The 21,098-nt window shown below is 40.9% G+C and overlaps 4 protein-coding genes across 6 annotated transcripts; all 4 read right to left on the bottom strand.

Annotated features, from left to right (window-relative positions):
* Positions 1-740: 740 nt before the first annotated feature.
* Positions 741-3,260, bottom strand: si:ch211-170d8.2 (uncharacterized protein LOC571755 homolog). Its single transcript, XM_049579391.1, has 3 exons — positions 2,435-3,260; positions 1,365-1,509; positions 741-1,232 (listed from the first exon to the last, which is right to left on the bottom strand). The coding sequence occupies exons 1-3, from the start codon at positions 2,859-2,861 to the stop codon at positions 887-889; spliced, it is 918 nt and encodes a 305-aa protein (XP_049435348.1). The 5' UTR covers positions 2,862-3,260; the 3' UTR covers positions 741-886.
* Positions 3,261-3,448: 188 nt separating this feature from the next.
* On the bottom strand, positions 3,449-12,977 carry hps4 (HPS4 biogenesis of lysosomal organelles complex 3 subunit 2). Of its 3 annotated transcripts, none has more exons than XM_049579390.1 (13): positions 12,916-12,977; positions 11,371-11,582; positions 10,789-10,879; positions 9,964-10,107; positions 9,738-9,845; positions 8,961-9,077; positions 8,327-8,421; positions 8,164-8,236; positions 6,224-6,348; positions 5,433-6,117; positions 5,183-5,309; positions 4,732-4,843; positions 3,449-4,436 (listed from the first exon to the last, which is right to left on the bottom strand). In XM_049579390.1, exons 2-13 carry the CDS (start codon positions 11,400-11,402, stop codon positions 4,265-4,267), a joined length of 1,881 nt encoding a protein of 626 aa, XP_049435347.1. In that variant the 5' UTR covers positions 11,403-11,582; positions 12,916-12,977; the 3' UTR covers positions 3,449-4,264. The 3 variants fall into 3 exon arrangements, 2 of the variants coding, with proteins under 2 accessions (XP_049435347.1, XP_049435346.1); XM_049579389.1 differs by lacking the exon at positions 12,916-12,977 and adding an exon at positions 11,702-11,735; XR_007449570.1 differs by lacking the exon at positions 12,916-12,977 and adding an exon at positions 5,037-5,056 and having other exon boundaries at positions 4,298-4,436; positions 11,371-11,729.
* Positions 12,978-13,595: 618 nt separating this feature from the next.
* On the bottom strand, positions 13,596-16,875 carry LOC125889964 (uncharacterized). Its single transcript, XM_049578284.1, has 7 exons — positions 15,806-16,875; positions 15,519-15,693; positions 15,313-15,383; positions 15,056-15,229; positions 14,879-14,976; positions 14,731-14,802; positions 13,596-14,643 (listed from the first exon to the last, which is right to left on the bottom strand). Exons 1-7 carry the CDS (start codon positions 15,819-15,821, stop codon positions 14,500-14,502), a joined length of 750 nt encoding a protein of 249 aa, XP_049434241.1. The 5' UTR covers positions 15,822-16,875; the 3' UTR covers positions 13,596-14,499.
* Positions 16,876-17,013: 138 nt separating this feature from the next.
* Positions 17,014-20,142, bottom strand: LOC125889968 (cytochrome c oxidase subunit 6A, mitochondrial). Its single transcript, XM_049578288.1, has 3 exons — positions 19,987-20,142; positions 18,281-18,423; positions 17,014-17,325 (listed from the first exon to the last, which is right to left on the bottom strand). Exons 1-3 carry the CDS (start codon positions 20,087-20,089, stop codon positions 17,236-17,238), a joined length of 336 nt encoding a protein of 111 aa, XP_049434245.1. The 5' UTR covers positions 20,090-20,142; the 3' UTR covers positions 17,014-17,235.
* Between the last annotated feature and the right edge of the window lie 956 nt (positions 20,143-21,098).

The following is a 21,098-nucleotide window of genomic DNA, read 5'->3' as shown; positions in this document are numbered from 1 at the left end:
ATAAACGTAATACCTCAGAAGTATGGAGGCTTAAAAACTCAACAGAGATGTCTCTTACCAGAAATTTTGACCTAGTTACGCAAGATAATCCACGGACCTTGTGAGCAGTTTCATGTAGGAACTATTTTCTCCCTACTGAACTATACCCACCACTTTTTATCAGAGCACACAAGCCCAGTGCCATCTAGTTCCAGTATATTCAAATGAGGGCAGACATCTTCACAGCCGATACACTCGGCAACTCACACCAAAACAATCTAGACTGAGGAATAGCACCACAGGTAACATCAAAAACATGTATTTTTGATTTCAGGTCGAGCTGTACCTTTAACAGTATCTTGTGTTGACTTTGAGTTGTCTTGTAACAAGTGCTGTGCCTGTGAATATACAGCATCTGAAGTGTGAAGCATCTTGGAAGTACACGAATGCTGAAATACCACAAAACTCTAGTAGCCACAGCTAAGTTGAGCAGGGTCACAGCACATGTACAGGCCCTTTGTTTGTCCAGGTGTTGTTTCTTCCACCTTTTACCACCAACTGTGAAAACCTCTTAAAATAGAACTGCATATCTGAAAGGTGTCGGGACAGAATATCCAAAAGAGGAACACAGCTGAACAAAGTCCACCAACAGAAACGGCCACACACTTGATGTCACGAGCAACTGTTAGATCAAGCTTTAATAACCAAAGAATGACTCCATAAAGTCACAGTATATCATATTCACTCTTTACATACATATATATATTTTACAAAAAATATAAATTAATAGATTTGACATTGAAGTGCATCATTTCCGTGTAAGCTTTGAGGTTGTGTGTCTTTTGAGTTAGAAAAGATTAGACAGGTGAGATGTGTCCATGCAGAGAAGTCCAGTCTCAGTTTGCCTTCACCTGTAGTACACAGCCATGAAAGGTGTGTGTAAGAGGTGCACGCCACCAGTTCCACAGGACACCGCTGATCCAGCCTGACTGCAGCCCAGGACCAGGCCCAGCTCCTGAGCAGTCAGTGTGCTGGCAGCCCCATCCCCCCACACATCACCATTAGCGTCCTGCAGGGCCCCAGAAGCAGGCTTTTCCCCTTGTGGGTACCCCCTGGAAGAAGACACCACCCGCCGCATGTTCACCAAGCTGGGACCCCCTCCAGCACCACCTGCCACCTCCTGCAGACTCTGGAAAAGGAACAGCAGATCCACTCTCAGCTCCACTGTGTTGCCCCGTGACCACAAACTGTACCTAAAGGAGGCGAGAGACGACAGGGTTACAACCAGGCCACCAGTTAATTCTTTTGTTTTTGGAGGCTCTCAGGGTGAAATGAGGACTTTCTGTAAAACAGGAAATCATTAAAAGATCCTATCAAGTTTTTACCTTGTAGGATGGTCTCGCTTTGCCATATATAGAAGCACAGGATGGATATCCAGATGTTGTGGGTTTGAGAGTTGGAGGTGAAGCTCGGCTCTTACGATCGTCAACGATAAAATCTCTCTGGTGAGGAGAAACTCCACATCCGTGCCTGTGGAGAAGAAGAGGCAGTCAGGAGTCTGTCGTCACAGTGCAGTTATAAGACTGAGCTTTTCCTGTCACAGAGCAGCACATACACACACGTCACACTCTGGTTTGATAAATTCCAGGGATCAGAGTAGGATCTCCAGCACAGAGGTCATGTTTTCACTCCTAATACCTTGTTAATCTGTCAGCAGGGTATCTCAACACCTCTTGGAGGGAACATTAAGCCAGCTAAGACTCATTTGTATGCAGATAACACTGTCCTCTATACAGCTGCATTAATCAGGCCATTAACGTTCTCCAAAGTGCTTTTCAAGCACATCGGCTTTTAGTTCTATGGCTTATGACATTCCTGCACCGTGTCACTCTATTAGCACCAAATATATATGTTTGCATATGGCTGCATATTTTACTGTGAAATAATGTGCATGTTAACTGAATGGGCTAAAGGGAATTTAAGTCAATTTGATTCTAAATGTACTTTCAATAAGCAAAGCTTCTCTTTTTCTGTATTACAATTTGTATTCCACACATCTTGCCGTAGATATCTTGAAACTTAATGAGTGTACATGACAGACTGAATGTAAGTTAAAATGATAACTTCTTGAAGACTCTTCTCCAAAGTTTGGAGGTTTGCCCTTTCAACCCTCTCTGGATTGTCATCTACAGGCCTCAAGTCCAGTTGTGAAGACACCAGCTTCTGTGGTTACAATAACTACATGTATATGTGGCAGTGAGTTACATTTAGCAGAATTAAATCACAGGTAAAATAAACTGGATCTTCACTTTTTCTGAGCTCTGGAGCCCATCAGGGGCCCCTCCTTGTAAATCATCATGACCAACGCAACACATCCAACAAAATTCAGTTGTAGTGTAGGGGGAAAAAACTTAATTACACAGTATATGTTTCAGCTGAGACTACTTTGTCTTACCTCCTCTCAGGCGACCTTGAATTCCCTTTACGCTCCTGCAGTTTAGTCCGTCTTGACAGCAGTGGTAAACCCGGCGGACAAAGCTGAAAAGATATTTCCCTGGGAATACCAGGCCCTGTGAGGCCCCCAGGGAAAAAGGCCGAACACGGAGCTGCAACAGCGTTGCATGATCCTCAGGAGCTTGTCGTGCGTTTTCCAGCCAAGGGACCGCCAGCTCCGCGCACCGCTCCCGGTGCGTCTCCGTAATCCCGCGCCTCCATCGCCTTAAAGCGTCCGTGCGTAAAGTGGATCCGGAGGATACATGTGCAGCCTCCACCGACTTTGACAGAAATCCCAGCGTGTCTACTGCACGACCAAATACTCTGATGTCACTTGTCAACGCCGACAGAAGAAATAAAGCAATCCAAATGCAGTGCGAGGAGGCCATGGTGATATTTCCAACTTCAGGATCTTCACTGATGGATAACGAGCAGCGTCTCTGTTGCGCCAACTCTCTCTCTCTCTGTCTCCTATATACCCCGCTGACAATAGGGACATCTTACCACTTAGAATTTGAATCCTGACCCTCCTCACAGACCCTGCCCCTCTTTTTGTTGGAGCCCTCAACCATCAATTTGCACCCCCACTGCTTCCTTTCAATGCGCTTGCATAATGAGGCGCCCCGAAGAGCGCCGACCCCAACCATTCAAATTCATCTACTTAGCTAATGACTCTAATGACTCCATATCTGGGACATCAAGAACCATCTTATTTACAACACACACCGCGCAGAAACATTCGGACAGAAGGTGAATAATATCATTTTACGAGCATGTGTTTGGCCCTCCAAATAGCTTTGCGCACGTCCTTCTGCGGGCCACTTGTAACCATTTCGAAACGAGGCGTTAAGCCTGAGGTGGAAAACAATGTGGGCAGATTGCAGGGTCACATGCAGGCTGCTGATGGCCCTAATAAGGCAGTGTAGCCCCTGTGGTTTTAAACAAGCGTTCACAAAAGTAGCTCGCAAGACTCAACACTGAGAGGCTCATGTATTCATTTAATTTCCACTAATGATGCACCACAGTATATCACAGTGTGTCTCTTCCCAGCGTGCTTACAATACAGACTTTTTAAACAAATGACACTTTCTAAAAAACCTGATCTAACAGCCAAATAGTTAAATAACACATTTAATGCTACTAAACACCTGATTTGAAATAAATATACAATTTTATAAACACTATTTTAGATTATTTTATAAATGTGTTTAATACACCAATACTGTTTGCAGTGTGTGCAGCAAAGGAAAGCATGATTCTGTACAAGTGCATGAAGTTATGGTACAAAGATTAAATCTTGTTTTAGTCTAAATTAAATGAATAAATACAAGTAAGAGGAATTACTTTCGCTGCACTGGGGACATGACTGAATGGAAAATATATGTAAAAGAAAAGGTTGCAAAATGAGTGCAGCGTGTTGACAGGAGCAAAGTTGTGCCACAAGATATAAAAGGTGATGTGTTTAAGCGTAACAGAAATGAAATGTGGACAAATAGTACCTAAAAGGCATGGAAAATGATTAAACTATGACTAAAACCTCAGTGTAAACAAAACTTACATTACAAAACAAAACCTTTACCAGCCACCATCTCTGCCATCCATAAAAATGAGACAAAGTTAAAGTTCTGCTATTAATATGAGTACCATAAGGTTTCACATGCTAACGTCACTATCTGCTGTGGGAATGAGTAAACCACAGCAGAAAGCTTTCACATTCTCAAATGCTCTCTGTTTGTTTTTAGGTCACTCACAGTGCAGCTCTTCATATCATAAGACAAAGCGACCTTCACGTTCAGAGCAGGTTAACCCCGTGTTTCAGTAGTCTGTGTCGGGCCTTGCTGGGCAGCGAGAAAGCACTGTCCTGGTGGTTAGGGATTCCAGAGTTCCTCAGCGATCCCCCGTGCTGCTGGTAGTAAGTTTCCTGGGCCACGCTGCGGGTTCCATACACAGCAGCTCCAGCACTCCTGCGGTGAAAATGTCACATTTACATTTCAAGTATGTAGGACGATGACATGCAACACAAAAGAGCAAAGTGACATTAGGAAGACATATAGCAACAGAACTTTGTTTCCCAGCAAATGTGAGTTGTTGGGAGTGTGATCTGCACAAGTAGAGGAAGAACATTTAGATGGGATGTGGTGACAAGACAGGATGAACTGACAGATCCAACCCCAACCCCCGACTTCTACTCAAGGAGCCATGAAAGGCACCAGAAACCCCCCCAAACCACCATCATCATCACGTGACTGCAGTACTGACCTGATAATAGCCTCCTGCAGAGTTTCAGTGTTACAGAAATGCGAGTGAAGAAGTGATGTGGCTCTCACAAAAGGCCGCTCCGGGGCTCCCCCTGGTCGACCAGACAGGTTGGCTGCAGAGACACAATCAGAAGAGGCTCAGTACCACAGTGGCACATGACGCTGGACATGCGTGCCTGCTGCACAAAGGAATGCTGACAATCACGATCTTACTAATTAGCTGTTAGCTCATGCAAAGACAAATACAAACTACCAAACCCCCACCCTCCCCAGTTCCCAGGAAATAGTGAGGCAGAAGATACTCACTCTAGAGCAAAGCTGGGAAACTGGAAAAGACAGAATTACCAGAGATGTCAGAAAAGCAAATAAGATGCAAAGCAAGTAAGATAAATGCAAAGAGAGTCAAAGAGTGAATGCAGAGGGGAGATAGGTCAGTGTTATGGGAGCCATACTTGTCAGTGTGCTCTGAATGCAGTCAAAATGGGCAAAGATGTAGGGTCCTGGAGCGCCCGGGGCCCCTGGAGAGATGGTCCTCAAATGGGCCTCCAATCCATTGAGTGACGCCAGGCTGCTGTGGTACTAGACACAAACAATAAAGGAAGAGCCATGTGTTAGCAATTGCAAAAGCCAAACTTTCAGTATCGTAATGTGACAAAAATGAGAGGACCCCCACTTATTAGCTGGGTTCCCATTGTTTCTCACCACTTCTTCCATGGACGCCGAGTCACTCAAGAAGTGTGGCTCCACCAGCAGAGCCAGCACTAAGCCTTTTACCCGGTGCAGGTACAGCGTCATGGGAATCAGAGGGCATTCCTCTGGGATGTCCAAAGCACTAAAGCAAACGGGAGGATCTTGCGGCGCAGCCTTTTGGCCTCGATCTCTCCCACAGCCACCTATGCTGGATTCTCCCAAATACTTATCGTCACGTGGGGCCACTTCCCCAGACCCAGCCCCTCTGAAGTCAAACACTGTCCCACAAGCTGTGTCTCCATCTCCTCCGCCTCCACCTCCGTTCAGAGGGGAGTTTCCTCCAAACACTGAGCTGTCTTCCTCGTTATGTATAGCACTGCCTCTGCCTTCGTTGCTGTGAAAACTGTGATAATGTGACTCCTCCAGCGCTTCTTCCTCAGCTTCAGGGGAGTGTTTTCCATTTGAGAAAGGAGGCTCAAGTGACTCCTGTGAGGGGCTGAGTGGACTGCTGGTGCTCTGTGATGGATCTGGGCTGGACACAGAGCTTTCTAATAAGCGGGGGCTGAAGGACACCTTCTGGGGAGACAGGGAGGAACCTAGATAGGACGGCTCTGACTCAGTGGAGGGAGTGTCTGATAGCGTTCTTGACAGGCGGGTCTTCCTTGGGGGGGTGTCTTTGAGAGAAGAAGACTGAGAACTGGAGGGCGGAAAACAGTTTGAGTCGGAAATGTTACACAAACATCTTGTTTAAAGAGCCTGTGTAAGTTATATACGTGTTCTGTTGCAGTGAAGGAAGACACTACCTAAAATCTTTGTCCACAGGGGCCGATTGCAGGTACTGGAGTTCAGACAGGGTCAGGAACACAGTGGTGGAGCTGACAGCATCACCAAATGAGCTGAAGGTATTTGGTCCATTTGGTCTCTGGGTCTGAATCAAAATTGAAAGACTAGCTTTAGACTTTTTCTGTTAAAGGAATATATAATACATATAATAGTTCAACATTTTGGTAAACACAAAGTCTCACACAATAAATGTGGAGCTGAAACCAGCTTAGCCTAACCAGCTTAGCCTAACGTAAAGACTGGATAAAGCCAAGGCTATTAAATGAAAGCTGGGACACGGTCTTTGACCCCATGGAAGCTAAAGGGTATGTCACATGTGCAGTGTAACTGGAGCTGTGATGTTGGAGGGTTACAGCAGACAGAAATTTCATCTAGAACGCCACCTGAAGTCGGATTTCCAGCTCAGAAAGTTAGAGGAACCTCAAAACCCAAACCTCACAATCCAAGATGGCTGCTTCGCACATCAACAGCTGAAAAGCTGTTGTAATATGCAATTTATTAGCACCTCTGTCTCTGTCACCTCTTCTATGCACAAAATACAGCATAATGAGTTGTGAGAAACTGGTATTGCTAAGAATGGCTAACCTGGCTAGAACTGGCAATGCTAACAACAGCTTGGCTTTTGGACTTGTTGTACTGGAACACAGTCAACTCAGGTGTGATGTCATTCTGAGCGCTGACCTCCAAATTCACAGTTATGTAAATGCAGTATATGATAGTGTGCCAGCTTTTGAGTCTGCTGGGTGGCTGTGGCTCAAGAGGTAGAGCGGGTCATCCACTAATTGGAAAATCCACAGCTCAATCCCCGGCTCCTTCTGTCCACATGTAAAAGTATCCTTGGGCAAGATATTGAACCCCAAATTGAGTGTGTAAAAACCGAGTAGCAGGTGGCAATTTGTATAGTAGCCTCGGCCACCAGTGTGTGAATGTATGTGAATGTATGTGAATGGGTGAATGCGATTCGTAGCGTAAAGAGTGCTTTGAGTAGCTGGAAGACTAGAAAATATACAAGTGCAAGTCCATTTACCATTTACTGTTTGGGTAAGCGCATACAAGACGTACCCCAATGATATGATGCAATATGACTCTTTGTCTTAGCTTTATATTTAATAGCCTTGGAAACAAGGGGAAACAGCTGGCCTGGCTCTGTACCTGGGTACAAAATCCACCTAGCATCAACTCTGAAGAAACAGTCTGGCACATGACTCCAATAAAATGGCAACTTTGTTTTTACACTTTGGGTTTTGAACAGCAGTGATACACAACTTGATTTGCCTCAGGACCACTTTTGCACAATGATAGGAGGCAAGGGGCCAGACAAAAACAAACATTAATATTTAATATATAAATTATTCAAAAATTATTTAAAAAAAAAATTTAAAAAAAAAAAAAAAAAAAAAAATTCTATCGTGAATCCATTTATTTTTATTGTTAATTGTGAAAATTGTCGGTGGGCCACTCGGCACCCTATCTGGCCCACTGGCAATAAAGTGAGTATCTCTGGTTTTCAGATTATACAAACAAGATATACATAACATGTCAATTAATGTGCTTTAGTGGGGCTGGTGGGCCAACTGTTTCCAGTATCTAAGCTAACTGGCAGCTAGTTAAATGTAAATCTACTCCTACATTATGTCTTTGTTAAAATGTAAGGGGAAACACTTGTAGTCCAAATTACTGGTTACCAAATTGGGTTTCAATGTCTCTATGCGGCCTTTTAAAGGGTTCTTTGCTAGTTCTCAGCAAAATAAGTTTTATTATTCCATTCCCCTATGTAGGTCAATTAAAGTGAGTGCATAAAAAATTGGACTAATTATAAGTAAACACTTTCAAGTGCTTTATGAACAGTTGTTGGGAGCCCCCTTGGTGAAAAAAGCTTTAGGATGGCATTTGGTCCTACCTTGGTGTATGTTTCACTCTCATGAACCATCACCTTCATTGTGAGCTCTGGAGACATCTGTGTGCTCACAACTCTGCGGAGAAAAGGCAGATTTCAAAACCTGTTATTTACAGAAACTATCCCACAGCAATGTCAGGTGGATTCAGTCCAAATGTCAGCTCACCTTCCTCTGAACAGGATACAGCCTGCTAACACTAGAGGGCAGCGCTGACAGGCCTGAAGAATGAGGGCAGCTTTGAGCAGGAGAAGTGGGTCAACCTGAGGACAAGAATTTAAATTGCTACCTTTCAGTTCTTGTAAAAGAAGGTGATGTAAAAAGGTGATAAAAATACAAATTATAACATTCATCAGTTCAATTGTAACATTTATCAGTTCAAATGCTGGGATATAATGTTACAGAATGCACCATCATCTGTTGTTTAATGTGACGGATCTGACAGATCTCATTTGGCAAAATCAAGAAAATTGTACCAAGGATGGGATGTGACTAAACCTGCTTTGAAAGACACATTTTGTGCATTTTACTTGAACCTTTCAAGCAGCTAATAAGCCAGAAATATCCAAGATTTGATGGCATTTACTTGGCAGCTTGTTCACTTCTACATTTATTCTCTAGGTGCAATGAATATGCAGAAATATGCCTCTGAGTATTTGCCAAGACACACTGAGCAGTTACACAATACCACAGCACATTGTGACATAGTCATATCCTGTCTGAGAACATCTATGTGCAGCAGCGCTATTAGAAAAAGCCACTGTAGGTTAAATGCAGATCTGTGTCAACATTTTGTACATACATTAGTCGAGTCAATGGTCCTCAGGCAGCTGAAGATGTGATGAAGCTCTGAGGATCCTGATCGCAGGTGTGAGAGGTACTGCGCCCATCGTGCAGCCAGAGCTTCCTGGCTGTTGAGCTACAGTGCAATACACAGATCAAATTATAATATGCAACTGTGTGTGACTTTTACTCTTTTGTAGATTACTCTATTATGTTGGTCTTGATGCAGATGCAATTTTTAAAAATAAATCGTCATCTCTGTTACTTAAAGGAGCAGTGTGTAAGATTTAAAGGGATTTAGTGGAGTCTAGCAGTGAGGATTGCAGGTTGCAACCAGGTGAAACTTCTCAGAGGTAAAATTACTTTGGTGTTTATGAGGTTTTAATCGGGAGCCGAATTATCAGCCAAGGTCTCTTCCTCTCCAAAACAAACAGACCAGGTGATTTTAACCGGTAAACACATGTTTCACGATAAGAAATCAGTGTTTTTCATAAGCTCTTGTCTCAGAGGGGCTTCTAACTACAGTGGTTGATGTGAAAACACAAATGGCCTTATCTAAGGCGACTGTCTGCTTTGTCTGTTCTGGGCAAATGCAAAGACAAGGTGGTGCAGTATAGCGATCTCCGTAAATGAGGACCTGGTCCCTTTGTACCTCATTCTGAGGTAACAAAAGCACAATGCGTTACTGATTATTGACTAAAGAAAACATACTTATTATTTATTACATTCCATTTCTGCCAATACATCCCCCTAAATCCAACACCACAGTATAAATGTATACAGCGTCAGACTGCACCTGGTAGCTCTGTCGGACGGAGCCATTGTAGAAACAAAAGAGGTCTATCAGCTGATCCAGGAGCTCACAGACACTGACGGTGGGCACTTCCACTGAGCAGCCCAGAGCCTGGAGAAAAAATAGAAAGATGTCCCCAAAATAACTATCAAACAAGAAAAAATAAAGAATGAAATAAGTCATAAACAATTTGAGACGTTGCAGCTGGACCACCTGTGCTCTCACTCACCCAAAAGAAGTCATCTTTCATGCGGATTGCAAACTTGGTGCGGCGCAGCCTCAGTATGCGCACAGGAGAGGAGGAAAGTTCAGAGACACAGCGGCCGGCACCTGCGAGCTGACCACAGAGCAGCTCCTGCTTATCTAGAGGAGTCTGAGATTAAAAAAACATGCAGTAATCAGCTCTGATGTTACAGAACTAAGAACTTTGCGTGACAATATAGACACACAAACACGCACTGGGTGATCGTTATCACACTGAACATACTCTCATCCACAGTGTTACAGAGTCAGAAAATAAATGTGGAAATATGAAGAGGAATAAATAAATAAAGTGGAAAAATAGAGAAATAAATAAAAGAATGAATAATAAAAAAAAGTGTAAATATAAAGAGATACAAGTAGAAGTATAAATAAATTTGGAAATATAAAGACCAAAAAAACATAAATAATTATAAGCATTTCAATCTATTTTCACATTTGTTTATTTTTTTCTCTATATATGTATTTATATTTTTTAATATAAACTTCTAAAATAAATACATAACTTTTTCCCTGTATATTATCATTTACTTTTATATAATTTAATCTGTGTATTTGTATCCCTTTGTTTTCTTCCCTATTCTTTCCCCTGATGCTTTTGCCTGTTCAATATGATTTATTCTTTTATTTCTCTTTATATTTCCATATTTTTTATTTACTTATTTATCCCTCTTTATTTCTCCAAGTTTATTTACTTTTTCTTTTATGTTTTTTTTTTTTTTTTAACGCACTCCTATGACTCCATATAGTACAACTTTTTGCAACTTTTTGCAACAATTTATGAGAGTCAAACCTCTTCAGGGTAGAAGTAGCAGATTCCCTCTCTTGTTGGGTCACCTTCTCCTTTCACCATGGATCCATCGTAGAGGAAGAAATAATTACACCTGCAAGAGATTCACAAAGAAATGTCTGAATTCTTTATTTAATGGCCAAAAGCCTCAGAGCAGTGTGTCTGGTTTCCCTGGACACTGGCTGTTGTTTTAGTCCATGTTTTACAAGAAAAGCAAAATGCAAAACATGTAGGCCTATTACAGTAGATGTTTTAATGCTCAACCAGCACATTTGATGTTTAAGGTGTAACACAAAAATCTGCTGCCACACTGGACTCTGAAGACAGCGTATGAAATGAATGGCGACCCATTTACTGTAGATAGTCTGTACGGTGTCATGCAAAAACTGTACCGTTTGGTTTAATGATCAGCATCATTTCATTTTAGGGGCTGGATGATTGGATAGAGAATGCATATAAAAAGATCAGAGCAGTGGTTTGATATGAGCAGCTACAGACAGTAGTGAGCAGAGGTGAGTGTGAACCAGTCTGTCCTGCAGATTATGTCTTGTTTCTGTATCAGGACTGAGTCTCAGCTGATCTTACCTTCTCGAGTCTGGCGATATGAGCTCAGCCATCACCGACACGAAGCCCAGACAGAGCTAAATGTCCCTCAGTCATCAGTTATCTTGTATCCATGTGTTTCCTACCCGACAGGCTGAAGATGCGCTCCGACAAGAAAAAAAGTAGAAGTGAAGTTTGCAGCTGCGACTCCGACTGAGAGCTTACAGATCTTCTCACGCGCCGCAGACCATCAGCTGTTTGACACAATAACAAAAACATCCATTACACGTCACACACACACGGCAGCGATGGATAATGTTTTCATCCACTGTTTGTGTGCTATTCGGCACCAAAGTGTGTCAGTTTGACAGACCTACTGCCAATTGAGGAATGCGGGTCAGTCACACGTAGTGGAAGTCATGTGAAAGTACGGCGAGCTTACAGGGACAAACTAGTGCGCCATTTAGAAACACATAAACGATATCCAGTGGTAGAAGAAATACAGATTTCACCAAGGATAAGTGGTTTTTGCTCCATTTTGTTAAATTCTGAATCTTCGGTGCTTTAATCAATACCCCCCCCCCCCCCCCCCCCATATTTTATTTTGTTAATTCATTAGTATTATTATTTTTATTTCTCCTTGCCGTCATCAAGGTGGTCTACGATTTTGCTGTGTATTTTTACAGAAGGAACATCCTTTACTACAAATGTTCAATAACAACAACAATAATAATAATAATGATAATAATAATAATAATGATAATAATAATAATGATGATGATAAAGTAGCAATATGTCAATGTAAAAAAAGAAAAGGTCCATTACAATTAAAATTCCTGCATTCCTTAATTTTAATAAAGTATAAGTGGTGTTACATTATAATATTACTGATGCATTAGTGTGTAAGCAGCAAGTCACAGTAAAGTGAAGCTCATAACAACTACTTCACCCTTGGGTATCTCAATCTGGAGCAATGGATTATGTTTTGTGACATAATTAGGCTTATGATTTGTATGTGTAGCCTACTTAGTCATCTTCCAGCTCTAAAAATAATTCTTAACTTTCAAAAGGATCACAATGGCTTGAATATTACCCCCACACTTTAGTATAATTCATTTAACACTTTTAACCCTCACAGCAGAGTGTGAAAAAAAATCAGCCTTCCTCTATTTTCTTTGTGATAAACAATGAAAAATGTCATCTATTTTAACTCATAAAGCTCCATCTTATATCCAGCAGCATATGGTCTGGAGAGGTGAGATGGACCATGAATATATCCCTCACATAGCCTACATAATGGTCTTTACTGCAGGAAGCTATATCAGAACAATGCTACTGTCATTCACAGTGGTCTGCTCAAGGCTGCATTCAAAAGGATAAAAGTACATATTAATAGACTGTGATAAATCCAGAATATATGATTAAGGCCTACATTGGCTCTAAGTGATACCAGCTTGTTCTGTTTGAATTCTGTTGTTTGCATGTACTTTGCCTGAGTCTGATAGAGATTAAATTGATTTTAAATTATTCAAAGAAAGGAAAGCCTAGCCAGTCATTCAGCCTTCAGGGAATTTCACATGTGCTTACACTGACTGTACACGGCGCTGTGAATGGGCGAGAGTCCGCGTATAAAATGGATCGGTACTGTACATCTCCCTCTGAAGCCATGATGAATCCTGTTATCAATGCTCGATTGATGATGGCTTCAGATGTGCACCGTGACCGCGCGCAGCTCAGTCAGCCAATGGTTGGATTAAAAGCTCGATCAAACTGCAGTCAGCTCTGCTCGGGATACAGATCTACGGATGGGTTGCAGCTATTCTTAAATCAGGATTCAAGTTGATATTATAGATCTAGCCCTAATCGGTGGAGGTATTATTGTTTTCACAACAAATCGCTGAGCAGTCCGCCATCTTGAATTTGCCCTGTCCCCGTGCATGAGCGCAGCGCACTTTGTGCTGCAGAGTGGTTGGAGGAGGTCCAGACACCTCTGACAGAAAGCTGCAGCTGACAGGGAAGAGTTTATACAATCTATGGTTTAGACCTGCAAACAGAGAGGAAGGTGCTGTGTGTGGGTGCAAACTGAAAGAAGTCAATGTTTCCACGAGCCTTAAGATACATTATTATTTTACATTTCAAAAATTGTTTTGCATACAGAATAAATAATAAAACACCAGAAGTAGTGTAAAAATAAATATACGAAAACAAAAATGACAAAAAACCCCCCCATAAATATATAGCCTAAACCTAATTAGACACAACGCATAGGCTATTTTATTTGTAACATGAGAAAAGGCTGTTTTGAATCATCCAAATTTCAAACTGTCCAAACTGTCCTTTTAGATGTGGTGGTTAATTGAAAGCTTTAAAATAGAATGCTTTTTACCTCTCTCCTTATATGCATATGGAACTGAAAGGCAAACGCTTGGAGAATAAAATAACCTCTGCTGGTGATGGGAGAAATCAGTTTCAAGCTTTTCCTTCACATTGTGTGTAATTCTACATCTCATCACAAATGTTTCAGTGAAGTGATGTGGGGTTGACAATGTATCCAAATCATTCACACAAGACAAACATAAAGCAATCTTGACTGGCCAAGATACCTGATCTCAATACAACCACAGCAAAGCATTCGACACCAAATATTAAATATAAAGACATTCTTCATGTTGACAGTCCCTATACTACTCATCTGATGTGGATGTAAGTGCCCTCAAGTTAAAGTCATTCACGGTTTCATTCAGTCATTTCAAATCCCGTTGCTGGAGTACAGTTTGTCAATGAATGAAGTGTAACTCATGTGACAGTGGAATTCTCCTGGGGCACAGCAGCTCCACTTAATGTACATGCTCCTCCCTGAAGTCACACTTGGCCTGAGCAACTCCTGCCAAGACAATGAAGGGACTGAAATGACCTTTAGGTGACTAAAAAGTCTGAGATCTGCATTTCTGTATGTTCTGTTGTATGTGTGGAGTTGCTGCAACAATAAAAAAGTCAGATATGTGTTGATGGCAGAATTGCAGGGGACCTTGTTGCCCACTATTGCAGTTTACTCCTTGATTAATACATGTTTTTATAAGGCTAATTACGTGACTGAAGCCATTTATTACAATTGTCTGACCTTAAATGAATCAAATAATGCTTTAACATATGTAGAATTTATTTACACGTTCACATCAGCTGCTTATCAAGTAATAAAATTTCTTTCTCCATCTTCCTCATTTTAAGTGCTCTGTATGCCATCAGTTGGTCGCGGTTCTCTATTTCCTTCTTGAGGTAGGAGCAGTAAAGGGCTCTTATGTCGTCTGTCTGCTTCTACAAAAGAAATGAAACAGCACATGAGCTCCTATTGTTCTTATTCTGTGTCATTAACATAGCCTATAGCTGACACATTAACCCCACCTCTGCACTTCTGCCTCCAGGTGTAGCACATGTTGAGTTGGCCGTCTCCTGGAAGCTGCTGTTGTGTATATCCTACAAAAAACAACCATCCATACGTTAAGTGTGTGAAAGACAAACACCTCATAAATACATGTTTAGAAGCACCTACCCCTTCAAAGTTAGTGTCACTGATGTCTGTCTCATCACCGCTCAAACTCTCTGGCTCAGTCTTTGTTACAGGCAGGAGGAGGACAGGATGGCCCGAGACTGTAGGGGTGGGGTCCAGTGTTGAGTTAGATTATGGGAAATCCCTGATGCAGTTTAAATGAGACTTGAATACACCTACCACTAATAAAAGAGCTGTCAGATCCAGTCAGTGGCTCAATACAAGCACCACTAGGGAGGACCTCCACTCGCAGCCTGTTGTCTTTGTGCTGCAGCACGTCCTCCTCTGCAGAGGTCAGAGATGGGGTCGCTGAGCCCCCCTCATTCCTCATCACCTCTGCCCGTCTTCTTTTTGCTGCATAAGGATAGATTAGAGAGGTGAAACTCTGCCCTGGACATTATATCACTGAAGATGTAGATTTGCAATAACAAGCCTACCTGTTTGCACTATGTTTTTATGTTTGACTTTCACTTGCTGCCATGTTCTTTTGTAGCCGCTGTCCGATACCCTGGGAAGCCATGAAAAATAATAATATTGATGTATCAGGCATGGTGACAAAAGTGGAAAGTTCAAATCCAAATGTTTAAGTGACTATTTTAAGTTAAATTCAAACAGGCACACTGATGTGAATAAGGCTTCTTACGCGTTTATTTTATCAGCAATTCTCTGCCAGGCTTCCTCTCTGAGTTTAGAGGCGCTTGTGGTGTTGGATTTGGCTGTCAGTATTTCTCTTTCTTCCTCATACAACTTTAAGATAAGTTCCTGCTCTTTAGAGCTGAAAAAATGTGCCCTCTCGTTTTTTTTCATCATCTGAAAATCTAAAAAACAAACAAAATGAAAGCAGCACATAATATGTATTTATGGGAGTCAAATCAATGATTGCTTTGTATGTTTCAGTATTTTAAGATACCACGAGCTGGGTCTCCTCACCTCCGTCTGCGTTCATGAGTTGTGATCCGGGTTTCAGCGTGCGATTGCTCTCCCCTTTGTGGCGGAGCGGGTGCGCGCAGTTATCCGAGATGTTTCAATGCTAGATTTAATAATCAAATCGTAACACAAATCCGTCGTCAAGCGGAATAAACCCGAGCTTAACGGACACGACAGTTGGTCACGGCACGCTTCACGTTAATAAATAACTGTCTAAGCGACGAAAACGGGGGAAAGATGACGGTGTTATGAAGCTGGATATCAGCGAGCTTTGTTAACCCTGGATTTTCTAATTCGGCTTAAGGCGCGTTCACGGGGGAGAGGCGGAGTCCGTAACAAAGAGAGTCACGTGAAACGAGTCCAGGGCGTCATAACAGATGATACCAACCATTGTTGCACATTGGAAATTTCAAACAGATGCAATTAGTCAAGTTAATATGTGAAATAACAGATGATGGCGATTCATGTCTGCAGTGAAAAAGGCCTGTTTGACTTCAACAGTAGTGCTCTGCCTTTATTAGTTATTTTATGGTGTTACTTCACTGTGTTTAATGATCAATTGCCTCCATTAAATTCACTATATTCCCAATTTAACATTTAGTTCTTTTTTTAGACACTCAATCTAACATTCAGAACAAGCTGGTATATAATTTAGCTTATGTTAGTAGGCAATGATGAGGTGTACAAGTGTGGCTGGAGGAGATGTTAATCAAAGGCTGCACACACCTGAAAAAGGTTCAGTTAGGCACAAGTGAAATCACCTGTGTGTGCACCAAGGCCTTTAAATGGCTAATAAATAGAAATTCAGATTGGAAAGGTGCAGATTTACTGCTTTAATTTTCTCCATAAGCCACAAGTATGACAGAAGACCAGCATGCAAAATACGACCCTCAAACTGAAGTAGCCGAATAAAACTCAGCCACCCTTGATTTATTATTTCTATGCTTTTATTGCTGTGACTTGACAAACTGTTTGCTGTGAGAGGCCCATTTGTTTATAGTCAAGATGAAATGAAAAATGCCCTTTTAACTCTTTTTTGATCATCCTTACAGACATTTTGTGCACCTCTTTAACAAAACTTGCCAAAAAAAATTCATAATCTTATATTAAAATCCAATCATGTTTTCTTCCTTTAAAACAAAATATACGTTTAAGGTTAAAAACCTGGAAGACAACATCACATCAACAGACACGAGAAATAAAACATGGAATGAGGTAATAATAGTTACTTTATTTATGTTAATTCAGTTTCAGTCTGACATTTTTGCTTTATGGTCCAAAGTAAAGGAGCTATTGGTTCAGGTGCCCCGTGGCGAGAGCACAGAGGTAAAACAACAAAACTGAAGAGTAAACTGTAAATGTAGGTGTGGTCAAGTAACAAATACGGAGGGAGGACTGGTCCCTGTGCCAGTTAAGAGGTCTGGAGGAGGGCTTTACTCATCGTGGCCCTCATAGCCGTCAGGAAGGGCATTCACATGCGAGTTGTGGAAAAGGGTTTTGGTGCCATCTCCCCAAGGGAAACGCTGTAAGAAAAAAGAAAAAGAAAAAGAAACATGAGGCAACACTTAATTACATTTCAAACAATCATTTTGACATTTGAATTATTTTACTGTAAACTGTTATGCTATTCCTTATTTTCATATACATATATATATATAATATTACAATGATGGATGTTTATATTTAACATGGCCAAATATTCAATAATGAGGTAAACATCTGTAAAAGTAATCCCTGTGAGTGAAAAACCTCAGGCTTCAGACTATTCTGAATATCTTGTTTACAATGCTTTTTCTACTTTGGCTTCAAGCTGACATAGATCATGATGGATTTCTTCACAGCAAGTGTTTACATTATTCAGGCTGCACAGCTACATATTACTACATGCTAATGTCAGGGAAACATTTAATCTTGTTTACAGATGTTGTAAATTTCTCCCCGATTTCAAATAAGATTCCTGCTAGAAACATGTCCAGTTGTGTTGAGAGGCTTTTACCGATTATTTTAACAGAGGAAAGAGGTACAACACTCCAGCTGCAAGTTTACTACTGCATGTAGCTACATGCTAACATTAGGGAAACAATCTTGTTCTCTGATGTTGCTAATCTCTCCCTGATTTTGAATCATATTCATACTGGGACATGACCTGTTGCTTTGACAAGCTTTTACTGGAGATTTTTCACAGTTGAAAGTGCAGCCATTCTCCATTACAGTCTATCTCAACTGCAATGTCCAAGATGCAGACACCTGTAAATACTGACCAATCAGAGCAAACTGGGCTTTTTCGGGAAGGGGGCTTAAAGAGACAGGTGGCAAAACTGAATGTTTCAGAGAGAGGGTGAATACTGGTGTTTCAGTACACACAGAGTGAGGAAAATAAAGTGTTATCTGAACATTAAAACATGTAAATATGCTCTAGTATGAACCTTAAGTACCAATATGAAACTGAAAATGAGCATAAGTTGCATAAAGTCAGACCTTGCTGCGAATGCGGAGGTGGGAGTAAGGGACAAACTCTGGCTGTTCGTGGGTATGGTGCTGCTCTTTCAGGTACATATTCAACATGCACACTGCAACACCAGGTAGAGCAACCACAAAGGTGAGAATCTTCCAGGTCCGTGCTGGAAAAGACAGATAGTAATGAGTTGAGTGAGTTAAACAAAAAAAGCATTCAGAGGTCCAACCACACTAACACTGCTGAGAATTAACTTTTGAGATGTATGACACTCCCAATGTGACATAGGAAAAAGAAGTTTCTTCCTGGTTTTTCACATCTTTGACATCAGGAATGTTGGACACCATAAGTAAAATGGTACTATAGTGTGGTGATTTCAGATTAAATCTCTTAAGGCTAGAAAAAATTTCAAACCTGTTCGATTTCTGTGAGACATATTTTGGACTATCTTAACAGATGATATTACAGCGGCAGCAACAAATAAAGTGTAAATGCAGTACAGTTCCCGCCATCATTGTCTGCAAAAGACATCATTAACATGTATAACATGTTTGCCCTGTATAAATCAGGAAACCATAATCAAATCTTTTAAGAAAAGGTTCATCAGCAGTTCCTGCAACAGTTTCCATTAAAATACACATCAATAGTGAGTTTATATACAAGTTTTATTACTTTCTGTTTGAATAAATGTACTGTTTGGTGATCATCAAGGTCAGGGGCATAATCATGCTATCTTGTCATGGTGCCAACTAAGGTGACATTCAACACCAAGCTTTCCGATCTGCCTTGAGATGATACATGAGCATCTCATTTACTGAGTATTATTAATTTGATCATTTTGCTGAGTAATACTAATGACATAAACCTTACAAAGTGGTCTAACACTAGCAAATAACTTATAATAATTTCTGCTGAGTTTTCTCTCTGCCTCTTTCATATAAAAAAGAATGGAAAAACAAACAAAAAATAAACTATAGTGTGTAAAATACATTGTATACATTGTGTTTAATGTTCACATTTTAATCCTATGTCTTTTGCCTTGCTTGTATTACTTTTGCCCCCATATGCTCGTATCTTCTGCCTCATTGTATCCAGGCTTTGTGAGTGTAAATGTTTTATTTGATCTCGACCTGATTGTGTAAATTCAACTGTTTGTTATTTGTATCTCTTATGTCTATATTTAATGTGACAATGTGTTGAAACTATATGTGCTGCCATTCTTGGCCAGGTCTCTCTTGGAAAAGAGATCTTTGATCTCAATGGGACAAACCTGGTTAAATAAAGGTTAAATAAATAAATCTGTATATCTTTACTGAGACTCCTTCACTTTCTAGTTGTTTTAAGGAGCTTGATTTAAGTTGGGGATAATAGTTTGACCACTGACCTGATGGGACACTGTTGTTGCTCTTTAGCTTGCAGTGTTAGCGACACTGCTCTGCTTTCAAGCCATATAAATAAAGAGATACAGTATACCACAAGAACACTAAGACATTATGGAGGACTGCGTGAATGCTTTACTGAGGGTTCAGTCTGAAATGACGATGTCTTCGGGTTAGACAGCTAATGTTATGGGCAACTTCTTCTACGAGCTGTCCGCTCAGGCAGGTTACTGCTAATGCTAAAATAGCTAACGCTAGCTCAACAAGGTCACCGTCAACACGTCACAAGTTGTCGTGAAAATAAGTGACATTAGATAAAACCATAGACTTTCAAGAGGTGCTAAAATTACCTGCTTGGTCGCCGTGTCCCTCAGCAGCCGCAGAAAGCTGACGCCGGGTCTGGGTCAAAGAAGACCGCAGCAACATTTGAGAGAACCGTCCGAGGGCCGCCATTTTCCTTTCTGAGAGACGAAGAGACCGGAAGGACTTTGTACAGAGGTGTCACGTGGAGGCAGAGGGCACTGGGCCACCAAGCGGTGAGACTGTGAATTACAAAAAAAGTCGAGACTCATTATCCATAGACTCAGTAGAGAAACATTAAAGTTAAGTTTGCTGTTATTCTGCCATTATAGGTTCATGGGAATTTTACATAAACTGTAAGGTAAGTGAAGTTCAAATTGTAGTCACTGTTGAGTTTCCGCCAATAAGATACTAGTGTCACAGCAGCAAGAACAAGACCAGTTGAGTTAATAGCTTAAGGTAACTTTTAAAAACATAAATAAATGCATAAATAATAAAAAATGTGCACGATGAACTATTACCACATATTAAAATGAAGCATGAAAAAGTTATAATGAAAAGCACTACTCACTATTTACATGGTACACCAACATGAATAGTAAAGTTATTCACAAAATATTCACAAATTAAGTGAGGAGACAAGGAAGCTGCAATAAATAATCACTGCAAAAAATTGCACTTGATATTTGGTGGTGGTAAAATATATTGTGTCCACACAGCAGAATTTTGCAAAAACAGTTACTGTTGGCGATATGACTGACTTATAGTCCAATGGTTGTTTAGGTCCTCTGAGATCAAGGTGATTGACGAGTCCGATTGCAATAGTGATACACTGATGGTAAATTATTTCACTTGTTTTACCATAACAATCTGTACTGATATAGAGATATATTGTATGAATCATCTGTATCTATCATAGTGTAAAGTTTTCACTGCATATTCTAAGACCTATGTCGATTTTTCCACCCCCCCCCCCCTTTTTTTTTTTTTTGCTCACGTCTTGTGAAATACCGTATCCTTTACCTCTTCTAAAGCCAGTCCAAATAAAACAGTCCATGAGGGGAAAATCAATCTTTATGCACTCACCTCACAGATAAGCAGACAGCAAGAAGACATCACATTAAGTCAGAAGCAGAACAGGTTGAAAAACAAGTTCTATGGT

Source organism: Epinephelus fuscoguttatus, linkage group LG6, assembly GCF_011397635.1.
Source record: "Epinephelus fuscoguttatus linkage group LG6, E.fuscoguttatus.final_Chr_v1".
NCBI lineage: Eukaryota > Metazoa > Chordata > Actinopteri > Perciformes > Serranidae > Epinephelus > Epinephelus fuscoguttatus.
Note: the sequence above shows the minus strand (reverse complement) of the source record. Positions and strands in the feature narration are given on the sequence as shown.